Source organism: Alexandromys fortis, unplaced genomic scaffold (assembly GCF_014885135.2).
Source record: "Alexandromys fortis isolate MF-2015 unplaced genomic scaffold, M_Fortis_MF-2015_v1.1 scaffold_221, whole genome shotgun sequence".
NCBI classification, from domain to species: Eukaryota; Metazoa; Chordata; class Mammalia; order Rodentia; family Cricetidae; genus Alexandromys; species Alexandromys fortis.
Genome location: NW_026068096.1, coordinates 1,422,937 through 1,442,527, shown reverse-complemented (window position 1 = coordinate 1,442,527; position 19,591 = coordinate 1,422,937). Strand labels below are relative to the sequence as shown.

General features: G+C 55.8%; 1 protein-coding gene across 2 annotated transcripts; it reads left to right on the top strand.

The window, feature by feature from the left end:
- Nucleotides 1-8,281: 8,281 nt before the first annotated feature.
- Nucleotides 8,282-15,600, top strand: Plk5 (polo like kinase 5 (inactive)). 2 transcript variants are annotated; one of them, XM_050123417.1, is made up of 15 exons: nt 8,282-8,389; nt 9,483-9,590; nt 9,742-9,858; nt 10,234-10,363; nt 10,456-10,543; nt 10,628-10,723; nt 11,281-11,479; nt 11,563-11,689; nt 11,833-11,909; nt 12,348-12,417; nt 12,709-12,786; nt 13,024-13,180; nt 14,256-14,385; nt 14,463-14,573; nt 15,347-15,600. In XM_050123417.1, the coding sequence occupies exons 1-15, from the start codon at nt 8,282-8,284 to the stop codon at nt 15,539-15,541; spliced, it is 1,791 nt and encodes a 596-aa protein (XP_049979374.1). In that variant the 3' UTR covers nt 15,542-15,600. The 2 variants fall into 2 exon arrangements, with proteins under 2 accessions (XP_049979374.1, XP_049979373.1); XM_050123416.1 differs by having other exon boundaries at nt 9,742-9,873; nt 10,219-10,363.
- Nucleotides 15,601-19,591: the final 3,991 nt, after the last annotated feature.

The following is a 19,591-nucleotide window of genomic DNA, read 5'->3' as shown; positions in this document are numbered from 1 at the left end:
ACCCGGGCCCCTAGCATCCCCTCAAGAGGCCCCGCATGCCCGCATGCCCGTTGGGGATGGAGGGACCCTCCCTGTTGCACATTCCCGTGCGCTGCCGTCACCAATGCTCCACCCGGTTCCGCCCTCCAGGCCCGCCGCCAGTGCAGCTTCCCGCGCCTGGTTCTGGCCTCTAGTCCTCCGCCTCAGTTTCCCCAGACAGCTTCTTTTGGATCCTCCAAGGCTTCTACCAACCCCAGCCCCTCCGTGGCGGCCTCTGGCAGCCGGGTGGAAGTCTGCAACACTCCGATGGTCGGTGCTGTGTGGGCTGCGCTGCTCCTGGACGCTGAACTTGCCTCCTCTAGGAAGCCCGCCTGGCTGACCAGGGTCCGGGCACTTTCCCCTCAGGGCGCAGTGCCTGCTGTATGCACTCCCTAAAACGCAGACTGCCTGCAGTATTTACTCCATGCAGGGCACAGAGCCTACTGTATACACCTGCTTCAGGGCCCAGCAAGGGCCAGCCATTGGAAACGCCTCCGAGTATAACCACTTAGTGTCATTTTGCAAGCCACTGTGTACACAAAGCTGTGAGCTAAGCAGCCAGTGAGGGGAGAAGGCCACCAGGCCATCACTCCAACTTCTGACGCCCATCACCCAGATGAAAAGAATTAAGGCCTGGCATGGAGTGTCAGGAACAGGGGCCACAGAGAGGGGTGGCCCAGCTGGGGTCAGCACAAGAATAAGGGACAGTCCTGAATTCCTGATGTGAGAGGAAGGGGCCTCTCAGTGAAGCAAAGATGGGGACAGTGTTGGGGACGGCAGCACCACCGACGCTGATTTACAGAGGACATACACAACAGGAACTATACTCTCCAGGGAGTGCACAGAGCCGGGCCTGAAGGGGAGATGCACATCAGGCACCATGGCCCTATGCTATGTCTTTTTTTTTTTTTTTTTTTTTTTTTTTTTTTTTTTTTTTTTTTTTTTTTTGGGTTTTTCGAGACACAGGGTTTCTCTGTAGCTTTGGTGTCTGCCCCGGAACTAGCTCTTGTAGACCAGGCTGGCCTCGAACTCCCAGAGATCCGCCTGCCTCTGCCTCCCGAGTGCTGGGATTAAAGGTGTGCGCCACCACCGCCCGGCAGAAAGCACTATGTCTTGCAGAACATGCGTACAGCAGGCACTGTGTACAGCATGGCACACACATACAACAGGCATATCCCCTCGCAGGGATAGTATACAGCAGGCACTCTGCCCTGAAGAGTGGCTCTTTCCCAAGAGTCCCTACAGCAGTCGCTATACGCGGTAAAGCAGGCGCGCGGCAAAAGCCCCGCAAAAGCCGAGCCCCGCAAGGCTATAGAGCGGGCACCTACTAGCGCTTATGCAGAAAGTGCTGAGCTCTGCAGGGGTGTGTACGGAGCAGGCTTTGTGCGGCGCCTCGTGCAGTCCCGGCTCCGCCCGGTAGAGGGCGCACGAGGGAGCCAGAGCTCCTTTAATTTTGCTGCTGGGGACAGCTCAGCTCCACAGGCCCCACCCAGCTGGGTCCCCATCCTCGGAACTTCTAGGACCCATTTCCGAGGCCCTGTCAGGACGGGGTGCGGATAGGGGACAGGGTTTAGTGCGGCTCTTGGTTATCCATATGTTCAGGGCCCTGGCATCAGCACTTTAACATTTATCAAGAGGGTACAAGTGGGCGTGGCTGCACAGGAGGGTCAGGAGTTAAGGTCATCCTCAGCTACATAAGATGTTTGAACTAACCTGGGCTACATGAAACTTGGTCTCAGCACAAGACAGGGTTCTGGGGTCGGGGCTTACCCGTAAGCGCTTGCAAAACCTGGGAGGGGGATGTCATCCCCAACAGAACAGCCAGGAGCGGTTACACACACCTAACTTCCAAGAACTGCAGAGGGTGGAGACAGGAGGATCAGGGGTTCAAAGTCATCGAGTCCCAGCCAGCCTAGGCTCCAGAGTGAGACCGTCTCAAAAATCAGGAAGATGAGCCAGGCGGTGGTGGTGCAGGCCTTTAATCCCAGCATTTGGGAGGCAGAGGCAGGTGGATCTCTGTGAGTTCGAGACCAGCCTGGTCTACAAGAGCTAGTTCCAGGACAGGCTCCAAAACCACAGAGAAACCCTGTCTCGAAAAAACAAAAAAAAAAAAAAAAAAAAAAAAAATCAGGAAGACGAAACCTCATGTTGCCCTCTGGAACCAGAGCTCTCCTGAGGTCCCTGAGAACTGGTGCCTTACCACCTGGTTCCTAGAATGCTCCCTTCTGCCTCCTGAGACACTGGGGTCCCATCACCCGATCCAGACTAGGACTCTCGGGGGCTTCCAGCTGCACCATGGCACATGAGGGGGCAGAATTAGGACCCACACTGTCCAGGCCATCCTGAGCAAGGGTGGGATGGGAGAGCTCCTGGCTCCTGTCTTCTTTCTTGGGTGCTCAGTAACGGAGGAAATGTTTTGTTTCTTTTGACTTTTCCTAGTGACTGCCACTGCCCTCTCCCACCTGGTACCTGCTTCTTTGTCAATTCAAGAACTACAGGGAGTAGGCAGGCAGGGCCAGGGTCTCAGAAACTGGATCCAGCAGGATCTGAGGTAGGATGCCTAAATTGCTTTCTGTGTTGGCAACATTGTTTCGGGTTCGCTTGTGTGTATACATTCGTGTGGAGGCTGGAGGTGGCTTCAGGCGTCATCATCGATTGCTCTTCCCCTTGTCTTTTTCAGACAGGGTCTCTCCCTGAACTCTTGGATTCACCTAGGCTGGCCAGGAAGCCCGCTCCTCCCGCCCGGCTCCCCCCGCCCCGCTCCTCCCGGCTCCAGCCCCCCCCCCCCCAGCGCTGGGGTTATAGCTGTGTGTCTCACACACTGTTTTGAGACAGGGTCTCAAGTTGCCCTGGTTGGGCTTTGACTCTTTCTGTAGTGAAGGGTGACCCTGACCCTAAACTGGGAATCTTCATACCTCCACTTGGACGGGCATGTGCTTCCTTCCTGGCTCACTCCTTCCCCATCATCTGCCTACCCCCGTCTATACTGAAACTCAGCTCTTTCCTTGCCATTAGCGAAAAGACCTACACAGACAAAAACAGATGGCTCCTGCAGAAGCCTGGCTAGTTCCAATCTCCACACAGCACCCTGCTCAGCGAGGGGATCAATGTCCCTGCTTAGAGGTCAATGCCATGTCCGGCAGGAGGAAGGATGCAGGGCGGGGCCTGTGCCGCAGGAGTCCCACTTGCTGGTCAGTGGCACCAAGGATGCAGGTCCTCTGAGGACACCAACCCTGTCAGCAGGAACATGGATGACTCAGACCTTCGGGAGCAGCTCAAGGACAAATCAGACCTTGAAGCTGCTGGTAGAACCACTTGGGGACAATAAGCAAGATTTCAGGACTGGGCAGTGGTGACTCTAGTCCTTTATCCTAGCACTCGGAGGGCAGAGGCAGGCAGATCTCTGTGAGTTCCAGGACAGTCAAGGCGCCTGTCTGAGAGAAGGGGGGGAGGGGGAGAGGGAGAGATGGCTCGCTTCCTGCTTCTGCAAAGGACTCGAGTTTAGTTCCGAGTACCCATGTTGAGCAGCTCTGGGGGAATCCAGGGGAATGAGTGACCGCAAGCTCGTGCAACCCATACCCAGACATATGCAGAACTAAAATAAAATAAAAATTCAATAACTATAAAATTTAAAAACAAAGAAAAAGTCTGAGTAGACATTTCAGGAATAGGGAATTGGGTTTTTTTATTTTACTTTATTTTTCTTTTTTTTTCATCTTATTTTTTCCATGCATTGGTCTTTTTCTGCATTTATGTCTGTGTGGGGTGTTGGATCCTGGATCTGGGCTAGCAAACAGAGTTGCCACGTGGGTGCTGGGAACTGAACCTGGGTCCTCTGGAAGAGCAGCCAGTGCTCTTAACCACTGAGCCATCTCTCCAGCCCAGGGAATTTTGTTCTTGATCCTCCAGCATGTGCCGGGGAGCCTCACTCCTGTTTGTGTCTGTATGCTATTCCAGTGTGGGTGGGGCACAGTGTGTGTCCAGCATCCATCTGTAGGTTGTAGGTTCTGGGCTGTCCTGGAAAGACATGAGTGCTCTGTGGAAATGCAACGGTGTGTGCAAAGGCCCAGGGTAGGACAGGCTGAGTGTGTGTGCAAAGGCCCAGGTAGGGCAGGCTGGGTGTGTGTGCAAAGACCCTGGGGTAGGAGAGGTGTGTGTGTATGTGTGTGTGCAAAGGCCCAGGGTAGGAAAGGCTGACTGGGCAAAGGCTCGGGATAGGAAAGGCTGAGTGTGTGTGCAAAGGCCCTGGGGTAGGAGGTGTGTGTGTGTGTGTGTGCAAAAAGGCCCCGGGGTAGGACAGGCTGGGTGTGTGTGCAAAGACCCTGGGGTAGGAGAGGTGTGTGTGTGTGTGTGCAAAGGCCTGGGGTAGGACAGGTTGGGTGTGTGTGCAAAGGCCTGGGGTAGGACAGGTTGGGTGTGTGTGCAAAGATCCTGGGGTAGGAGAGGTGTGTGTGTGTGCAAAGGCGCAGGGTAGGGAAGGCTGGGTGTGTGTGCAAAAGCCCTGGGGTAGGAGTGGTGTGGGGGGCACATGGGGCTGACTTGGTCCAACCCTGAGGGTGCCACAGTGTCGAGACCTTCCTGGCAGTTCTGAACTGGACAGGAAAACAGTTGACATCCAGGGCAGAGCCGCTGGCCAGAGGGGATGGGTTCAGAGGTAGGCCATCCTTCTGGTCCTTTCTTCAGTTTCCTCAATTTTCAGTCCCCAGTTGGGTTCCAAACTCAGTGGCCCTGAGGACTGAGTGGAGCCCTTGCTTCAGGCTCTGCATATGAGGGGCTCAGAGTGACATGTGGGAGGGGCATGAGTGGCTCGTGCCAGCCCGTCCCCACCGCCACTGCTAAAGTCACCTTCCTGGGCAGTCAGCGCATTGGGTGTCCCTCTAACACATGCTCACGCCGGGTCACTTTGCCCAGATCCTGGGGTTTTTGAGGTGCTCAGGATAGTCGCTTCCCTCCTGCCTCCTTGTGCTTGGGACTCCAAGTCTCTGGGGACTTTTCGTGAGTGGCTGAGAGCTCACGGGTGCAGCCACGTGGAACCCAGATAGGAACAGCACACCGTTCCTCAGTCATGTGGTTGGGAGGCCTGGGCCACCTCAGGGACCCACACACAAGCCCTGAGAGTCTCTGGGGAGATGCAGTGGCGGACAGCAACCACCCCCTTCACCTGCAGCAGGCGCTTTGAGCAAAGCTTCCTAAAACTTCTCCAGAGAGATCTGCTGAGTCCGAAGGGTTGTTTCAGGTCAGCAAAAGCACAGAGACAGGAAGGAACAGGACTGGGCTTGGGGCGCGGCAGGCCTAAGATGCGGGCTGTGGGAGCTCGGTGACAATGCCTAATGTAAAGGCGGCCAGTTTTTACCAGGTGTGGTAGTGCATGTCTGTCATCTAGAACTCAGGAGGGCTGGGAGTTCAAGGCCACCCTGGCCTACACAGGCATTTTTCTTCTTAGTGCAGGGCTCCTTCCCAGGTCTGTGCAACTGTCCCTGCCATTCATATCCAGAACTTCCTTGTTGCCATGCACCCACAAACCCACTTCCTCTCTCTGGGCATTTCCTGTCCTGGAGTGCCACATTGCATCTGGGTCTACCATGTCCCCGAGAGCCCCCCCGTGCTGTGGGCGCCATCTCAGTCCTGTTCCTGGCTGCGCACTATTCCAGCGTGGGAATGGGCCTCACCACGTGTCCGTCATGCCTTCGTGGACACTGCTGTGTCTTTCTGGCTGCTGGGACATGTGTGTGTCTCTGTCCATCTTTTTTTTTTTCCTTTGAGTTTTTTGTTATTATTGGTTTTTAATTTTTGTTTTGTTTTGTTTGAGACAGGGTTTCTCTGTGTAGCCCTGGCTGTCCTGGAACTCATTCTGTAGACCAGGTTGGCCTTGAACTCAGAGATCCACCTGCTTCTGCCTTCTGAGTGCTGGGATTAAAGGTGTGGGCCACCATCACCCAGCTTCTTTGAGTTTTTGAGTCAGGGTCTTAGTTATCACAGGTTACCTCTTGAACTCACACTGTAATCAAAGGTAGCTTGGAACTCACAATCCTCCTGCCTTAACCCCTGAGCAGCCGAAACCACAACCCCCGTAGCCTTGTAATGAGCATGAGGCACACACCCATGTCAAAGTTTACATCTTTTGTTCACCACCGCACAGTGATCCTGGGGTATAATTTCACTTAGACATTTTCCACCACCCCCAAAGGAGACCCCCAAACCCATCCTACAACTCCTCCTCCTAACGTTGTCAGAGGCTTTTCAGGAGAACCAAGAGTGTCTTGGACCAGGCTGAGGTGGGGTACCCTTCCTCAGAGGGGCACAGGCTGGGAGGAGGCCACCCAGCTCTCAGGTGCAGACTCAGCTAGAGACACCACAGGAGCAGCCAGGGGAGCGGGGAGAGAGACATCAGCAGATCAGCACGCTCCAGGGCTCCAGGCCAGCAACTCCGTTCCTTCTTCCCCAGGAAGTTTCTGTTATTCTGTGGACTTAGCCATTCACCCAAGCGCTTGTCTCTACTCCCTGGGGCTGGAAACCAGGAGACAAAAGTACAGCCGTCAGATATTTGGGGTCCGCCCCACCTGAGAGCCACGCTGGGAGACCCTGAGCTTGCGGGAGCCTCCATGTCTGCCACTTGGGGCATGAATAGCACACAGCAGGGGAAAAAACCTGGTAACTCTTGTCTTGCACCCCAAACTGTGTTTTAAATTTTGTCATTTTTACTGTCTGTCTGAGTGTGGACATGAGAAGGCTCAGCACATACGTGGGGGTCACAGAACACCTTTCACTGTGGTCCCAGGAATAGAACTCTGGCTAGCAGTGTCCCAGGCAACCATCACAAACCCACGCCCCCAACCCTTTTTTCTTCCTCCATGTGCTTGAACCTTGAACCAACTCCTTATAGCTTTTAAACATGGAATCATTTTACAGGGGCTAGGCTGGGCTACCTGGGACACAACCGCAAGATACTCAGCAAATACAGTAGGTGTTCAGCCCACAATGGACTGAGCCAACCCGGGAAGAGGGTGGGCTAGAGAGAGGGAACTGGGTGCCTGGGCACCCCCTCTCCACCCCCACCCGCACCAGCTTCCTGTTATCTGGGCTTCTGGACTCTCTGGCTGCTGCTGACGACCAGGGACCCTCACCCCACCTGCAAAGGAGACACCAGTAACTTGTATGAGCCGCTTTCCACAAGATACACGGAGCGACTCCCGAACGCTCCCGGGGGAGAGTTAGATATGAGCACTCGAGGGATGTTTTTTGTCCCCCTCGGTGGCACGAGCCAGAGAGCCAGGCTAGATTCTAAATCCTGCCTCTGGAAAATTCCATAACCTGAATCCAGCCGCTGGTAGTCAAGCTAATCCGTCCCCATTTATTGTGTTATGTAACATTCAGGGATTAATACTACAGGCAGATGGCAGGGCTCACAGCCTGCCCTGTGCCTGCCTGGCTTTGGGACTGAGGGGACTCCCAGCCAGCACACGGTGGTGGTGCCCAGGGACCCACATCCTTGTGGTGCAGAAATGGCTGCTTGCAGCACGAGAGGGGTGTTGGACGGGAGGGTTGGCTCTGGTGAGGGGTTGCCTGAGGTTCTGAAGAGTCTCCAGGCTAGCTTGCTATCTCTTCTATCAGCCGCATCTAAGCCTCCACCTCCATCTTAAAGGTCAATTCTCACTCGGCTATCACAGCCAGTGCCCACCTTCTGCCCCTCATCCTGGTTGCCATTCTTCCGTGGCACCCCACCCCACGGTGTTTCACTTGTGCCCTTAGCCTTCCAGCCCTTTGTCTTTGGTCCCTATGTCACCAAACCTCTCTAGGTTGCCCTCCCTCTGAATCCTGCTGTGGCTTCCCAGTGCCCAAGTTGATGAAGTCCCACAGGCCGCGGCGCTCTGTCTTGTAGGGAGGACTCAGCCAGATGCACTTGGTCCACCAGCCTCAGGTCTTCCATACACCCCAGACAGACTCCTGGGGCGGGCTTCTCTGCAAATAAACCAGCCAAGTCCACTGGGCCTCAGTTTCTCCAATGGGTGAACCGAGTGCTGTCCTAGAAGGCACAGGGATGGGAGCGCGGCAGAACTGAGTGAGCCTGGCTCCGGGTTTGTTCCAGAGCACCTGCTGGCGCTGGCAGGATCCCTTGGGTGTCCGGGCCCCGCCCCGCCCCCCACTCTCCGATAAGACCCGCCGCTCGGCTCCCGTGGCTCGCGGGCCCAGAGCAGCAGTGTTGCCGGCGGCAGTGGGTTGCGCAGTCCCCGCGCCCGCTGTGCGCCCAGGCCCACCCCAGCAGATGGAGCCCCGGTCACAGCGGCGGCGGCGGAGCCGCCAGCTGGTGGCCGCCTTCCTGCGCGACCCGGGCTCAGGGCGCGTGTACCGGCGCGGGAAACTGATCGGCAAGGTGGGGGTTCCCGCGCGCGCTCACACACACCCGAGTTCAAAACGCGAGAAGGGGGAGAGCTGGAAGGGTCGAGGGCTGGGTGGGAATGAACGCGCGATGATTGGCGCCTCGGGTTCCCTGAGTTTGGGGTCCGGGCTGCAGGGCAGATGGCGAGGTGGGAACCGCACTTGGCGCGCTGTCTGCGGGCGTGTGCGGGGCGAGTGCGGTCGCCCGCGTTAGCCGGGCACTGAGTGTCCCATGGGTGCACAACTGGTGCTCCACATGCAATGGCGAGGCTGTCACTTCCCCCCGCGGTGGGTGCTGAGCAGCCGTGCGGTCTGTGCCCTGCACCCACTTGTCTACCTGGCTGCGACTGGGGATTGCTCTCTTGGTGGCCAAGGGCGCTGGAGGGTGTTGAGCTCTGAGTCTGGGTGTTGTGTGTCCAGATAGTTTGTCTGGGTGTGTGTTGTGTGTGCGTGTGTCTGGGTGTTGTCAGTCTGGGTGCTGTGCGTGTAGCTGTGTGTGGACCTGCTGTGGGGGTGTCTGACTGGGTTTGTATATGGGTGCTGTGTGTGGATGATCCAAGTGGGGGTATGCTGTTTGTAGGTGTGTGTGGAAGTTCTGTTTGTGGATGTGTGTCAAGGCGGTAGGAGGGCGCTGTGTTTGTAGGTGGAAGTACTGGGTATGTATGCTGTGTGTGTGGATGCTGTGTGTGTGGATGCTGTGTGTGTGTGGATGCTGTGTGTGTGTGGATGCTGTGTGTGTGTGGATGCTGTGTGTGTGTGGGTGCTGTGTGTGTGTGGATGCTGTGTGTGTGGATGCTGTGTGTGTGGATGCTGTGTGTGTGTGGATGCTGTGTGTGTGGATGCTGTGTGTGTGTGTGGATGCTGTGGGGGGGTGCTGTGTTTCTGGGTGTCATGGGTCCCTCACTGTCCTGTGCAACAGAGCTCATGGGCCTCCTGCTTTGACAAAGTCTGTGGGTCTCATCTCTTTGGCAGGGGACTGTGGTGTGGGGTGTCTGGGTGTGACAGCTGCGGAGCCTTGGCTGAGTCTGTAGCAGGCCTGTGTCTTGGGTGTGGCCCACTGTCTGCATCTTGTCTCCTGTCCTCTGCAGGGAGCCTTCAGCCATTGCTACAAGCTCACAGACATGTCCACCAGTGCGGTGTTCGCCCTCAAGGTGGTGCCAAGAGGCGGGGCGGGGCGGCTGCGCCTGCGCGGGAAGGTGAGCCAGCCACCACACACACACACACACACACACACACACACACCTGCCCAAAACCTGTCCCAGGGCTGCCCTGCTTCCCTCCTTGTGAGCGAGCCAGGCCTGGGGCCTGTCGCCTGCACCGCACTCAGGGACCTTCATGGGGACACAGGTGGAGCGTGAGATCGCCCTGCACAGCCGTCTATGCCATCGCAACGTCGTGGCCTTCCACGCACACTTCGCAGACCGCGACCACGTGTACATGGTGTTGGAGTACTGCAGCCGCCAGGTAGCCGTGGGCCTGGTGGGGGGGGGGGCTTCGTGTGTCGGCTCTGGGTTCGCTAAACCAGGCGGTGTTGAGCTGTGTTGAGCCCCCTGTTGCTTGAGGGGGTGACTGGGGTGAGGCCTGGGTCAGGCCACTGAGAGCCAGACAGGCCTGTTGTCTGTCCTGTCTGTGTCTCTAGGTCCCCGTAACTACCGGTGTCTCCCTGTGCCCACGCCATGTCGCTTCCTGCCCTCTGTCCAGTCACTAGCATCCCCTGTCCCCACCTAGGCCCACACAGCTCAGCCGTGCTTGCCCTGGCCGAGCGGGGTTTCCCTGGGCTCGGGTGTATGCACAGTGTCCACAGCCCATCTATTGAGTGCCCAGTCCGCCCGCCCGCAGTCCCTGGCTCACGTGCTGAAGGCACGGAGGACGCTGACGGAGCCTGAGGTGCGCTATTACCTTCTGGGACTGGTCAGCGGCCTGCGCTACCTGCACCAGCATCGCATTGTGCACAGGGACCTGAAGCCCAGTAAGCATGAGGAAGGGACTTTTGGGGTGCTGCGAGGGTGGCGAAGGGCTGGGGGCTACAATGTTCCCATGCCGCGCTCCCCGCACCCGCAGGTAACTTCTTCCTTAACAAGAACATGGAGGTGAAGATCGGAGACCTAGGGCTGGCTGCCCGGGTGGGGCCCACCGGTCACTGCCACAGGTAAAGGTGGGAGGTCTTGGTGGTCCTGAGTGGGGCCAGGAAGTCCTGGCCGGCCTTCCTGAACCTCTCATGGTTCCCTCCCAGGGTGCTCTGCGGAACCCCAAACTTCCAGGCTCCTGAGGTGGTGTCCCGCAACGGACACTCCTGCAAGTCTGATATCTGGGCTCTGGGCTGTGTCATGTAAGAGGGAGGCTGACCGAGTCTGGGGGAGGTGGTGGGGGCCCCCCGGGGAGACCGGGTGTGGGCAAGGAGAGCGAGCTTGGGGTGGGTGTGTATGCACACAACAGATGATCACGTGTTAGCTAGAGCAGGCACTCCCTCTGTAGACCAGACTTGCTCTGAGCTCACAGAGATCCCCCTGCCTCTGCTTTCCCAGTGCTGAGAGTAAAGATGCCTGCCTCTTCACCCAGTGAGCACCTGGCCCTTAATGTCCAGGCTTGGATTTCTTGTCCCATCCTGGGTGCCAATTAAATTCAAGTGTGGCTGCAGCTAGGGTTCCGTTGGTAAAACTGAGCACGCATGAAATCCAGATGCCATCCCCAGACCACACAAGCCAGGCATGGCAGTGCACACTTGTCATTGCTAGCCCTGGGGAGGTGACGCAGGTGGGGGTCAGCCAGGTGGAGTGTGTCTTGGGCAGGGATGATGCAGGGGCAGTGGAGTCTGGGGTGGACTGGGCGTGGCCAGGTGTGTAGACAAAGGTGTGAGCTCACTTCTGCCCGCCTGCCCCGGCACAGGTACATGGTGCTGACGGGCACGCCCCCCTTCGCCGCAGCGCCCCTGTCGGAGATGTACCGCCGTATCCGGGAAGGCCATTACCCCGAGCCCGCTCACTTGTCTCCCAGCGCCCGCAGCCTCATCGCGCGGCTCCTGGCACCCGACCCTGCTGAGCGGCCCAGCCTGGACCACGTACTCCAGGACGATTTCTTTACTCAGGTGAGGGGGTATCCCCCGGGTGAGCCCCTGGGGTCCAGGGACCGTCTAGATCCAGGGCTGACCCCAGCTCACTGACTCCCAAGGGCTTCACTCCAGAGCGGCTGCCTCCACATTCCTGCCACAGCCCGCCCGGCTTTGCCTTCCCACCACCGCTGGGCAGATTGTTCCGCAAAGTGGGCCAGCTCCTGCTGACCCAGTGCCGGTCACCTTGTGAGTAGCTGTCCCCTAGCCTGTCACAGCCTCTCGCCTGCCTCAGGCCTGGTATCTGTCTCCCTTCCACCTGCCTGACCAAGGTGGGAGAGGATGGCAGGAGCGATTGTCATCATTGTTCTCCAAACCTGTGCTTCCCTCAGGTCCTTTTACCTCAAAAGAGCCTTCAAGCCCTGCAGAAGAAGGGACCGAACCTGACCACCTGGAGTCCAGCAATGAGGTGAGCAGTTCAGTGAGGGTTACCGGGAAGAACGCCTAGAATTTCCTGAAGCCCAGGACTGAAGCAACTTGCTTCCTTCCACTCTAGAGACCTCACTGGGGGTTCTAGGCGGGGCTCCACCCTGACCACGCCCCCAGCCCCTCACTGGGGGATTCTAGGCTGAAATCCACCCTGACCACGCCCACAGCCCCCTCACTGGGGCTGCTACAGCTCCAGTCCCAGCTGTCCCTCACCCTAACCTTTGGAGACCACGGAACCCTGCTCACTTCAGTTTTCATTGCATTTGTTGAGTGCTTGCTACATGAGTTTGTGCAGCAGGCAAGTTTTGTCTGAAGAGGAAACCTGTTCTCTGTGTAAAGTGGGGTGCTGGGCTCTGGGGGCTCCCTCAAGAATGGGAGGTACATTAACCTCTGCTCTCTCCAAACACCTCTGTCTCAGGACAGGGTTCCTCTCTGTGCTGAGAGTCCGGTCCTCCTCACACTCGGGACCCTGCAGACCAACCTAGCAGGTGAGCAGCAGAGAGCCTCGCCGGGGGCAGATGCCGAGGACTCGTAATAGGGACTTCCTGTGTCCTGATGAGGGCCACAGCCACGGCTGGCCTCAGTGTGTCCACCTGTAAAACCTAACAAACGCCTGGGAATAGTCAGGGTTTGATATGAGACCTTTCGGGAGGGCAGGTGTGGGACCCGGCTGATGGGAGGGGGAAGGGGTGGGACCTGGCTGATGGGAGAGGGAGGGGACCCCCTCTTTGGTGGATGTTCACTGCTGTCTGGGCACCTATGTGACTCTGTCTTAACAGACCCAAAGGGGAGCTGGGCTCTTCAGGTGGAGGCGGCAACCAGGAAAATGCACCTATGCCTGGATGCAGGACCTGTGGGTAGGACAGCCAGAAGAAAGTGGAGGCTGAGGGGGCCTTGAAGGGCCTAGCCCAGGCCCACAGCATCCTCACCCTAGCTCAGCTCCCTCCACAGCCACAGCAACAGCCACAACTCCACCCCAACACAGCCCAGCAAAACCCCACCCAGACCCTCCCTCCCCAACCCAGCCCCTCCTCATCCTACCCCTCCCAGCCCAGTACCTGACCCTGGCTCTTTTTTTCTCCCCTTCTGCTCAGCTGCCCAGGAACCCCCAGGGGAGCAGCGGCCTGTCCTCTGGGCTCCCAAGTGGGTGGATTATTCCCTCAAGTACGGCTTTGGCTACCAACTGTCCAACGGGGGCAGTGGCGTGCTGTTTCGGGATGGCTCCCACATGGCGCTGCGCCCCCAAGGAGGGTAATTGCTGGGACTCCTATCCCCAGGGACCCAGTTCTACCCCACCTCTCATCACCTGTTTATGGGGTGTCCACCAGGAGGAGAGCTTGGTAACACAAACGACAGAGTTGGTTTCCTGTTCTTTACCACATGACGAAAACCAGTTGAGGTGGGAGAGGGGGTCCCTGGGGAAGCCATGTTCCTGGAGAAGTCAGATGGTGGCTCAGTAGACAAGAGCGCTCACCTGCCAGGCACAAAGCCCAGGGTTCCCTCCCCACCAGGGTGTGAACAGGCCCACGCCCGTCATCCCAGCACCTCAGCTAGGGGCAGGAGGATCAGGAGTTCATTGCCACCCTCAGCTACAGAGGCAGTTCAAGAACTAGCTACAGAGCAAGTTCAAGGCCACTCTTGGCTACTTCAGGCAGGGAAACACAATGTCTCTGAACACAAAGGAGGTGACGTCAGACCGCATCAGGCTGAGTTCAGCAATGTGGAACCGACTCACACTGTGTGCCGGCCTGATCTTGTGTGCATGAAGAAGCCAGAGGCCCATACCCGCATTCCTCAATGGCTCCTCCTCCTATTCCTGACATAGGGGTTCTCATTTCCATTAGGCTGGCTGGCCAGTGAGTCCCAGGGATCCTCCTGCCTCTGCCACCCCACTTGGCTCTTACCTGGGTGCTGGGACCCCGACTCAGGTTCTCATGCTGACTCCCTTGGCCCCCGGCTCATTTCTATTTCTTTTCATTGGGAATGGAACCGAGAACTTTGGGGGTGTCCTCTGCTACTGAGCCCGCCTCCCAAGCACTGGTATTTTACCATAGTGTTCTTGGAGTGAGAGAGGCGGCCAGTCAGAGAGGCCGCTGGGCTGGCCAGGAGGGTAGTGGCCGTTTCTATGGAGACAGATGAGGAGCCTGAACCTGATGTAGCTGGCCTATGAGAGGTGTTCCTGGGGTGGCCAGTGCCCTGACTGACCACCGGCCAGAGTTATATGCAGTACAGTGATGCTTGGGTAGCAATGAGGTACAGCTATGAGGGAGGAACCCCCCAAGCATGGGTCATCAGGACAGAGACTCATCAGGTCCCTGGCCCCCAGCCATGTCTCCTACCAACCTGACCAAGGGACTCTGTGGACCTTTGCCCTGAGGGATGTCCCCAGCCCGCTGCGTGCCAAGCTGGCTGTCCTGCGGCTCTTTAACTGCTATATGCAGAGGCGTCTGAGGGAGGTGAGGGCCTGGAGTGTGGGGAGGAACAGGAGAGGGAGGTGTCCATCCGGAGGACCCTGACCAGCATGTCCCCACAGGAGGGGACTGTGTCCATGGCTGTGGCACCCGCTTCACCTGACTTCTCTCTGCTGAATTTCATTGCCGATTCCCAGGCACTGGTCATGTTGTTTAGCAACGGGACCGTGCAGGTAAGCAACCAGGATACCAGGCTTTGACAGCATTCAGGACTGTGTGACCTCTGAAAGAATATGGAATCAGAGGTCACATCCTGTGTCCTCAGCCCAGTCAGAGCCAGACAGCAGCCTCCCTGCCCTAGGGAATCCTGGGTCTCTGGGCACAGTGAAGTCGAGGGGGCACAGAACCAGAGAGGATGTGGGATGGAGCCGAGTGGCCTGAAGAGTCACTGCTGAGTGTCTGCCCGAACCTTCAAACCTGTGGCTGCTCTGGGTATAGGGAGGCATGAATGACAGACTCGAGAGTTCACGATCATCCTTGGCTGCATAGAAACTTTGAAGCCAGCCTTTTACCCAGTCAAAGGAAAACAAGAAGAATGAAAGAGACTCGGACGGGTAGGCGAGGGGCTCATTGCTAACGGTGCTCGCCTCCGAGCCTGATGGCCCGAGTTCAGCCCCCGGGACCCACATGGCAGACAGCAGACTCCAGCACGTTGTCCTCTGATGGCTCCGTGTGTGCCGTGACAAACACATGCACGAATATACACAAGTAGTAAATTAAAATGAAAGGAGAGAGAATGAAGGAAAGGTTGTGGTACCGGGTTGAGGGGTGGGGTGGGATCCCCAGTTGAGACCATTTCTGTTGATTTCATGGAACCCTTGGCTTCCAATCTTGACTCTCACAGGTGCAGATCCTATAACCAGTGTTTGTGCTCACCCGCAGGGTCAGAACCGGGGCCAGCATGGTCGACTCTGGTCACTGTGATCTTAATGTCACTCTCTCCCAGGTCAGCCTCAGGACGTCCCAAACCCAGCTGGTGCTGAGTGGGGAAGGTGAAGGCTTTCTGCTCACCCTCTGGGAGCTGGGAAGGCCAGGTACGGGCAGCTCCTACTCACTGGACGTCCTACGGAGTCATGGCTGCACTCCCGCCATCCACCAGCACCTGCGCCATGCACTACACCTGCTCCACAGTGTCAGATGAGTCAGAAGGTCTGACTGAACCTCTGCATGTCAGTGCTGGAGACCTGGGCTCTATCTGCTTCTGTCTGCTTCTGCTCTACAGTTGGCATCCATGGAGGGTGGACACATTGGGGTCTTTGATTTATGGTATGAGCTGGGTGATGGTGGCACACGCCTTTAATCCCAGCACTCAGGAGGCAGAGGCAGGTGGATCCAGGACAGGCTCCAAAGCCACAGAGAAACCCTGTCTTGAAAAAAACAAAAATAAAATAAAATAAGATTTATGGTATGACTAAGATAGAATTTTGTTGGGCCCTGTTGGATTTTCTTTAAGAAATAAAAGCATTAAAAAAACCATGTTCCTGTAAGTTGGCGTCTATCTCTTTTTGCTTGTTTATTTTAGATTCGTTTGTGTTCTGTGCATGAATGCTCTTGCATGCACCTCTGGGCATCACACGAGCATCTAGTGTCTGTAGAGACCAGGAGAGGGTGTCAGGACCCCACACCACACCTCTGGAACTGGAATTACAGATCGTTGTGAGTCACCATGTGGGTGCTGAGACTCAAATCTGGCTCCTCTGCCAGAGCAACAAGTGCCCTCCACTACTGAGCTCTCTCTCCAGCTTTTTGCTGTTGTTGTTTGTAAATCAGAGTGACCTGTAGCCCAGGCTGGCCTGGAACTTGTGGAATATTTGTTTAACGATGCAGAGATGTTTTGTCTTTAACTATGCAAAGATATGTTGCATTTGTCTAATTATGTAAAGATGTGTTGCTGTTTCACCTTGCCTGCCTAAGGCCCCTGATTGGCTTAATAAAAAGCTGAACAGCCAATAGCAAGGGAGGAGGTATAGGCAGGACTTCCACGCAGGCAGAGTAAGTAGGAGGAGGAGGAACTTGGGCTCAGGAAGAAAAAAGAGACACCAGGGGCAGTCAGACAGACAGACACGGTACAAGCAGGAAAGTGGGACTCAGAATGAAAGGTAAAAAGCACTGAGGCAAACGTAGATGAAGAGAAACAGGTTAGACTGAGTTAAAAGAGCTGATGGGCCAGCTGCGCAGTGGTGGCACACGCCTTTAATCCCAGCACTTGGGGAGCAGAGGCAGAGGGCCTCATCAAGAAAAGGCGGTGGGTGCTCTGGATATGAAGGTCATGTGACCACATGCCTTCCTTGGCATAGATTGGAGGGGGGAAGGGATCTGCATGGAGCAGGGTGGGGTGTGGAAGAGGAGCAGTAGAAACAGGAGGAAAGTGGAGCCCAGGGAGGTGTTCCGCTGCTGAGCTACAGTCTGCCCTTTGGTTACAATTCTTCAGCACAGCTCTGTAGGCACGGCTGCCAGCTTCCTCCTCCTCTACCCCAGCACCCAAGGTCCCCACCAACTCATCATTTCCCGTCATGGGGTCCCACACTGTGCGGGCTACAGTGTCCGCGAGGTCCCTCAATGCAGTGCTCAAAGCCTCAGTCCTGCTCAGGACCACGTGGTCCTCGGTGTGCGGATGAGCTGGGATCATCCGCTGTTGGGAAGGATTCTCTCTGTGTACGCCTGTCTCTCTCCCTCTTCGTGTGTGTGTGTGTGTGTGTGTGTGTGTGTGTGTGTGTGTCCCTGCCTGTCTTAGTTAAGGTTCCTACTGCTGTGAAGAAACGCAGTGGCCATGGCAACACTTATAAAGGAAAATCTTTTTTTTTAATATTTTTTATTTATTTATGTATTTATTTATTTATTATGTATACAATATTCTGTCTTTACGTCTGCAGGCCAGAAGAGGGCACCAAACCCCATTACAGATGGTTGTGAGCCACCATGTGGTTGCTGGGAATTGAACTCAGTACCTTTGGAAGAGCAGGCAATGCTCTTAACCTCTGAGCCATCTCTCCAGCCCCCATAAAGGAAAATCTTTAACTGGGGTTCCTCGCTTACAGTTTCAGGGGTTCGGTCCATTATCATCATGGTGGGGCATGGTGCCGTGCAGGCAGACATCTTGGTGGGAGAGCAACGGAAGTAGGCTGTCTCACTGGATTGTCTATGAGACTTCAGAGCTCGCTTCCACAGTGACAAACTTCCTCCAAATAGTGCCTCTCAGTCTGGTACCCGCTTTCTTTGGAACCATCACACTGCCACCCCATCTTTCAAGCCAGCACTTACTGTTATGCCCAGATCTACAGAGCCTCCAAAAACCAACAAGGGAACCAAGTCCCATATGTAAAAGCAAAGAGCTGCCGGGCTGTGGTGACACACGCCTGTAATCCCAGCACTCGGGAGGCAGAGGCAGGCGGATCTCTGTGAGTTCGAGGCCAGCCTGGTCTACAAAGTGAGTTCCAGGACAGGCTCCAAAGCTACAGAGAAACCCTGTCTCGAAAAACCAAAAAAAAAAAAAAAAAGTAAAAGCAAAGAGCCTTTACTCTACTCAAATTCGAACTCTCTGTTTCCAACACATGGATGTGATCTGAGGACCCCAAGCTCAGTTAGGGTGAGGGATTTCTACGGTTTAAGACCCCTGATTGGCTGACACTGCACTGCACAGACAGACATGCAGGCGATACACTTACGCCCATAAAATAAGGATAAACAGAGGCAGTGGCTTTCATCCCAGCACTCAGGAGGCTGAGGCAGGGGGATCTCTGTGAGTTCAAGGCCAACCTGGTCTACAGAGGGAGTTCCAGGACAGCCAGGGCTACACACAGAAACCTTGTCTAAAGGGCTGGAGAGGTGGCTCAGAGGTTAAGAGCATTGCCTGCTCTTCCAAAGGTCCTGAGTTCAATTCCCAGCAACCACATGGTGGCTCACAACCATCTGTAATGAGGTCTGGTGCCCTCTTCTAGCCTGCAGAGATACACACAGACAGAATGTTGTATACATAATAAATAAATAAATATTTAAATATAAAGAAACCTTGTCTAGAAAAGGCTAAAACCAAAAACCAACAAGATCTCTTGCCTCGCCCTGTGGAGGCCCTGGGTTCCTTTGCCAGCTGGGGCCACACCTCTGCCATCCCTGCCATCTTGGTGCCCTGGAGGTGGGGGCAGGAGGATCAGGAGTCCAAGTTCAGCTTCAGGAGCTAGGACAGTCTGGGCTACACGATATTCTATCTCAGAAGGAGAGTGGAGAGAGCGAGGGAGAAAGGAAGCCCAACAGCTCAGTGACTAGGAGAATAAAAACCACGCCTTCTGTTTTTTTTTTTTATTTATTTACTATGTATACAACATTCTGCCTCAATGTATGCCTGCACGCCAGAGCAGGGCGCCAGATCTCAGTACAGATGGTTGTGAGCCACCATGTAGTTGCTGGGAATTGAACTCAGGACCTCTGGAAGAGCAGTCAGTGCTCTTAACCTCTGTGCCATCTCTCCAGCCCCCATGCCTTCTGTTTTTGTGTGCCCACCACCTAGGCCCCAGTGTACAGCTCATTGGCCAGGCCTAGATCACATGACCTTACCCTTCATACCCTCCTGAAGTGGACTAGGTGGTAAACAGAGTGGAATTGACATCACACCCTCAGTTAAAACTATTGTCCCTCCCTCTCCTCTCCCAATCTCTCTCTCTCCATCTCTGTCTCTCTGTCTCTGTCTCTGTCTCTCTCTCTCTCGTCCTGGAACTTCCTCTGTAGACCAGGCTGGCTTGAACTCGCAGAGATCCTCCTGGCTCTGTGTTCTGCATGCTGGGATTAAAAATGTGCACCACCATGCCCGCCCAAATCCATTTCTTTTCATTCTTATGTTTATGTGTGAGAATGTACGCTATAAGCGTGCAGTACCTGTAAAGGCCAGGAAGGGGCGCCGCTGCCCTGGAGCTGGATTTACAGGAGCTGTGAGCCACTAGGTGGGTCCTGGCTAGGGAGCCCAGGTCCCCAGGACTAGCAGAAACCACTCCTCATCCCAGCCACACCTGCAGCCTCTACCTCTTAGGAAGGTCTCACCTAGTACCATGGTCCTGGCTGTAAACTCAGAGCACTGTTCCCGAGGGCTGGGCTGAGCGAGGAGCCATCACATCTGACTTTGTGCCTGTAGGTCAAGCTTAGGGTGACTTGGAGACTTTTGTGTGTACCCAGAATGCTTGTCTGGGGGTAACAACAGGAC

What these genes read in the sequence shown, in the direction of transcription:
- Plk5 (XM_050123416.1), top strand. Translation starts at nt 8,282, where the DNA reads ATGGAGCCCCGGTCACAGCGGCGGCGGCGGAGCCGCCAGCTGGTGGCC. An exon ending in CCCACCGGTCACTGCCACAG is followed by an intron (nt 10,544 to 10,627) that starts GTAAAGGTGGGA and finishes GTTCCCTCCCAG; the next exon opens with GGTGCTCTGCGGAACCCCAA. An exon ending in TGGGCTCTGGGCTGTGTCAT is followed by an intron (nt 10,724 to 11,280) that starts GTAAGAGGGAGG and finishes GCCCCGGCACAG; the next exon opens with GTACATGGTGCTGACGGGCA.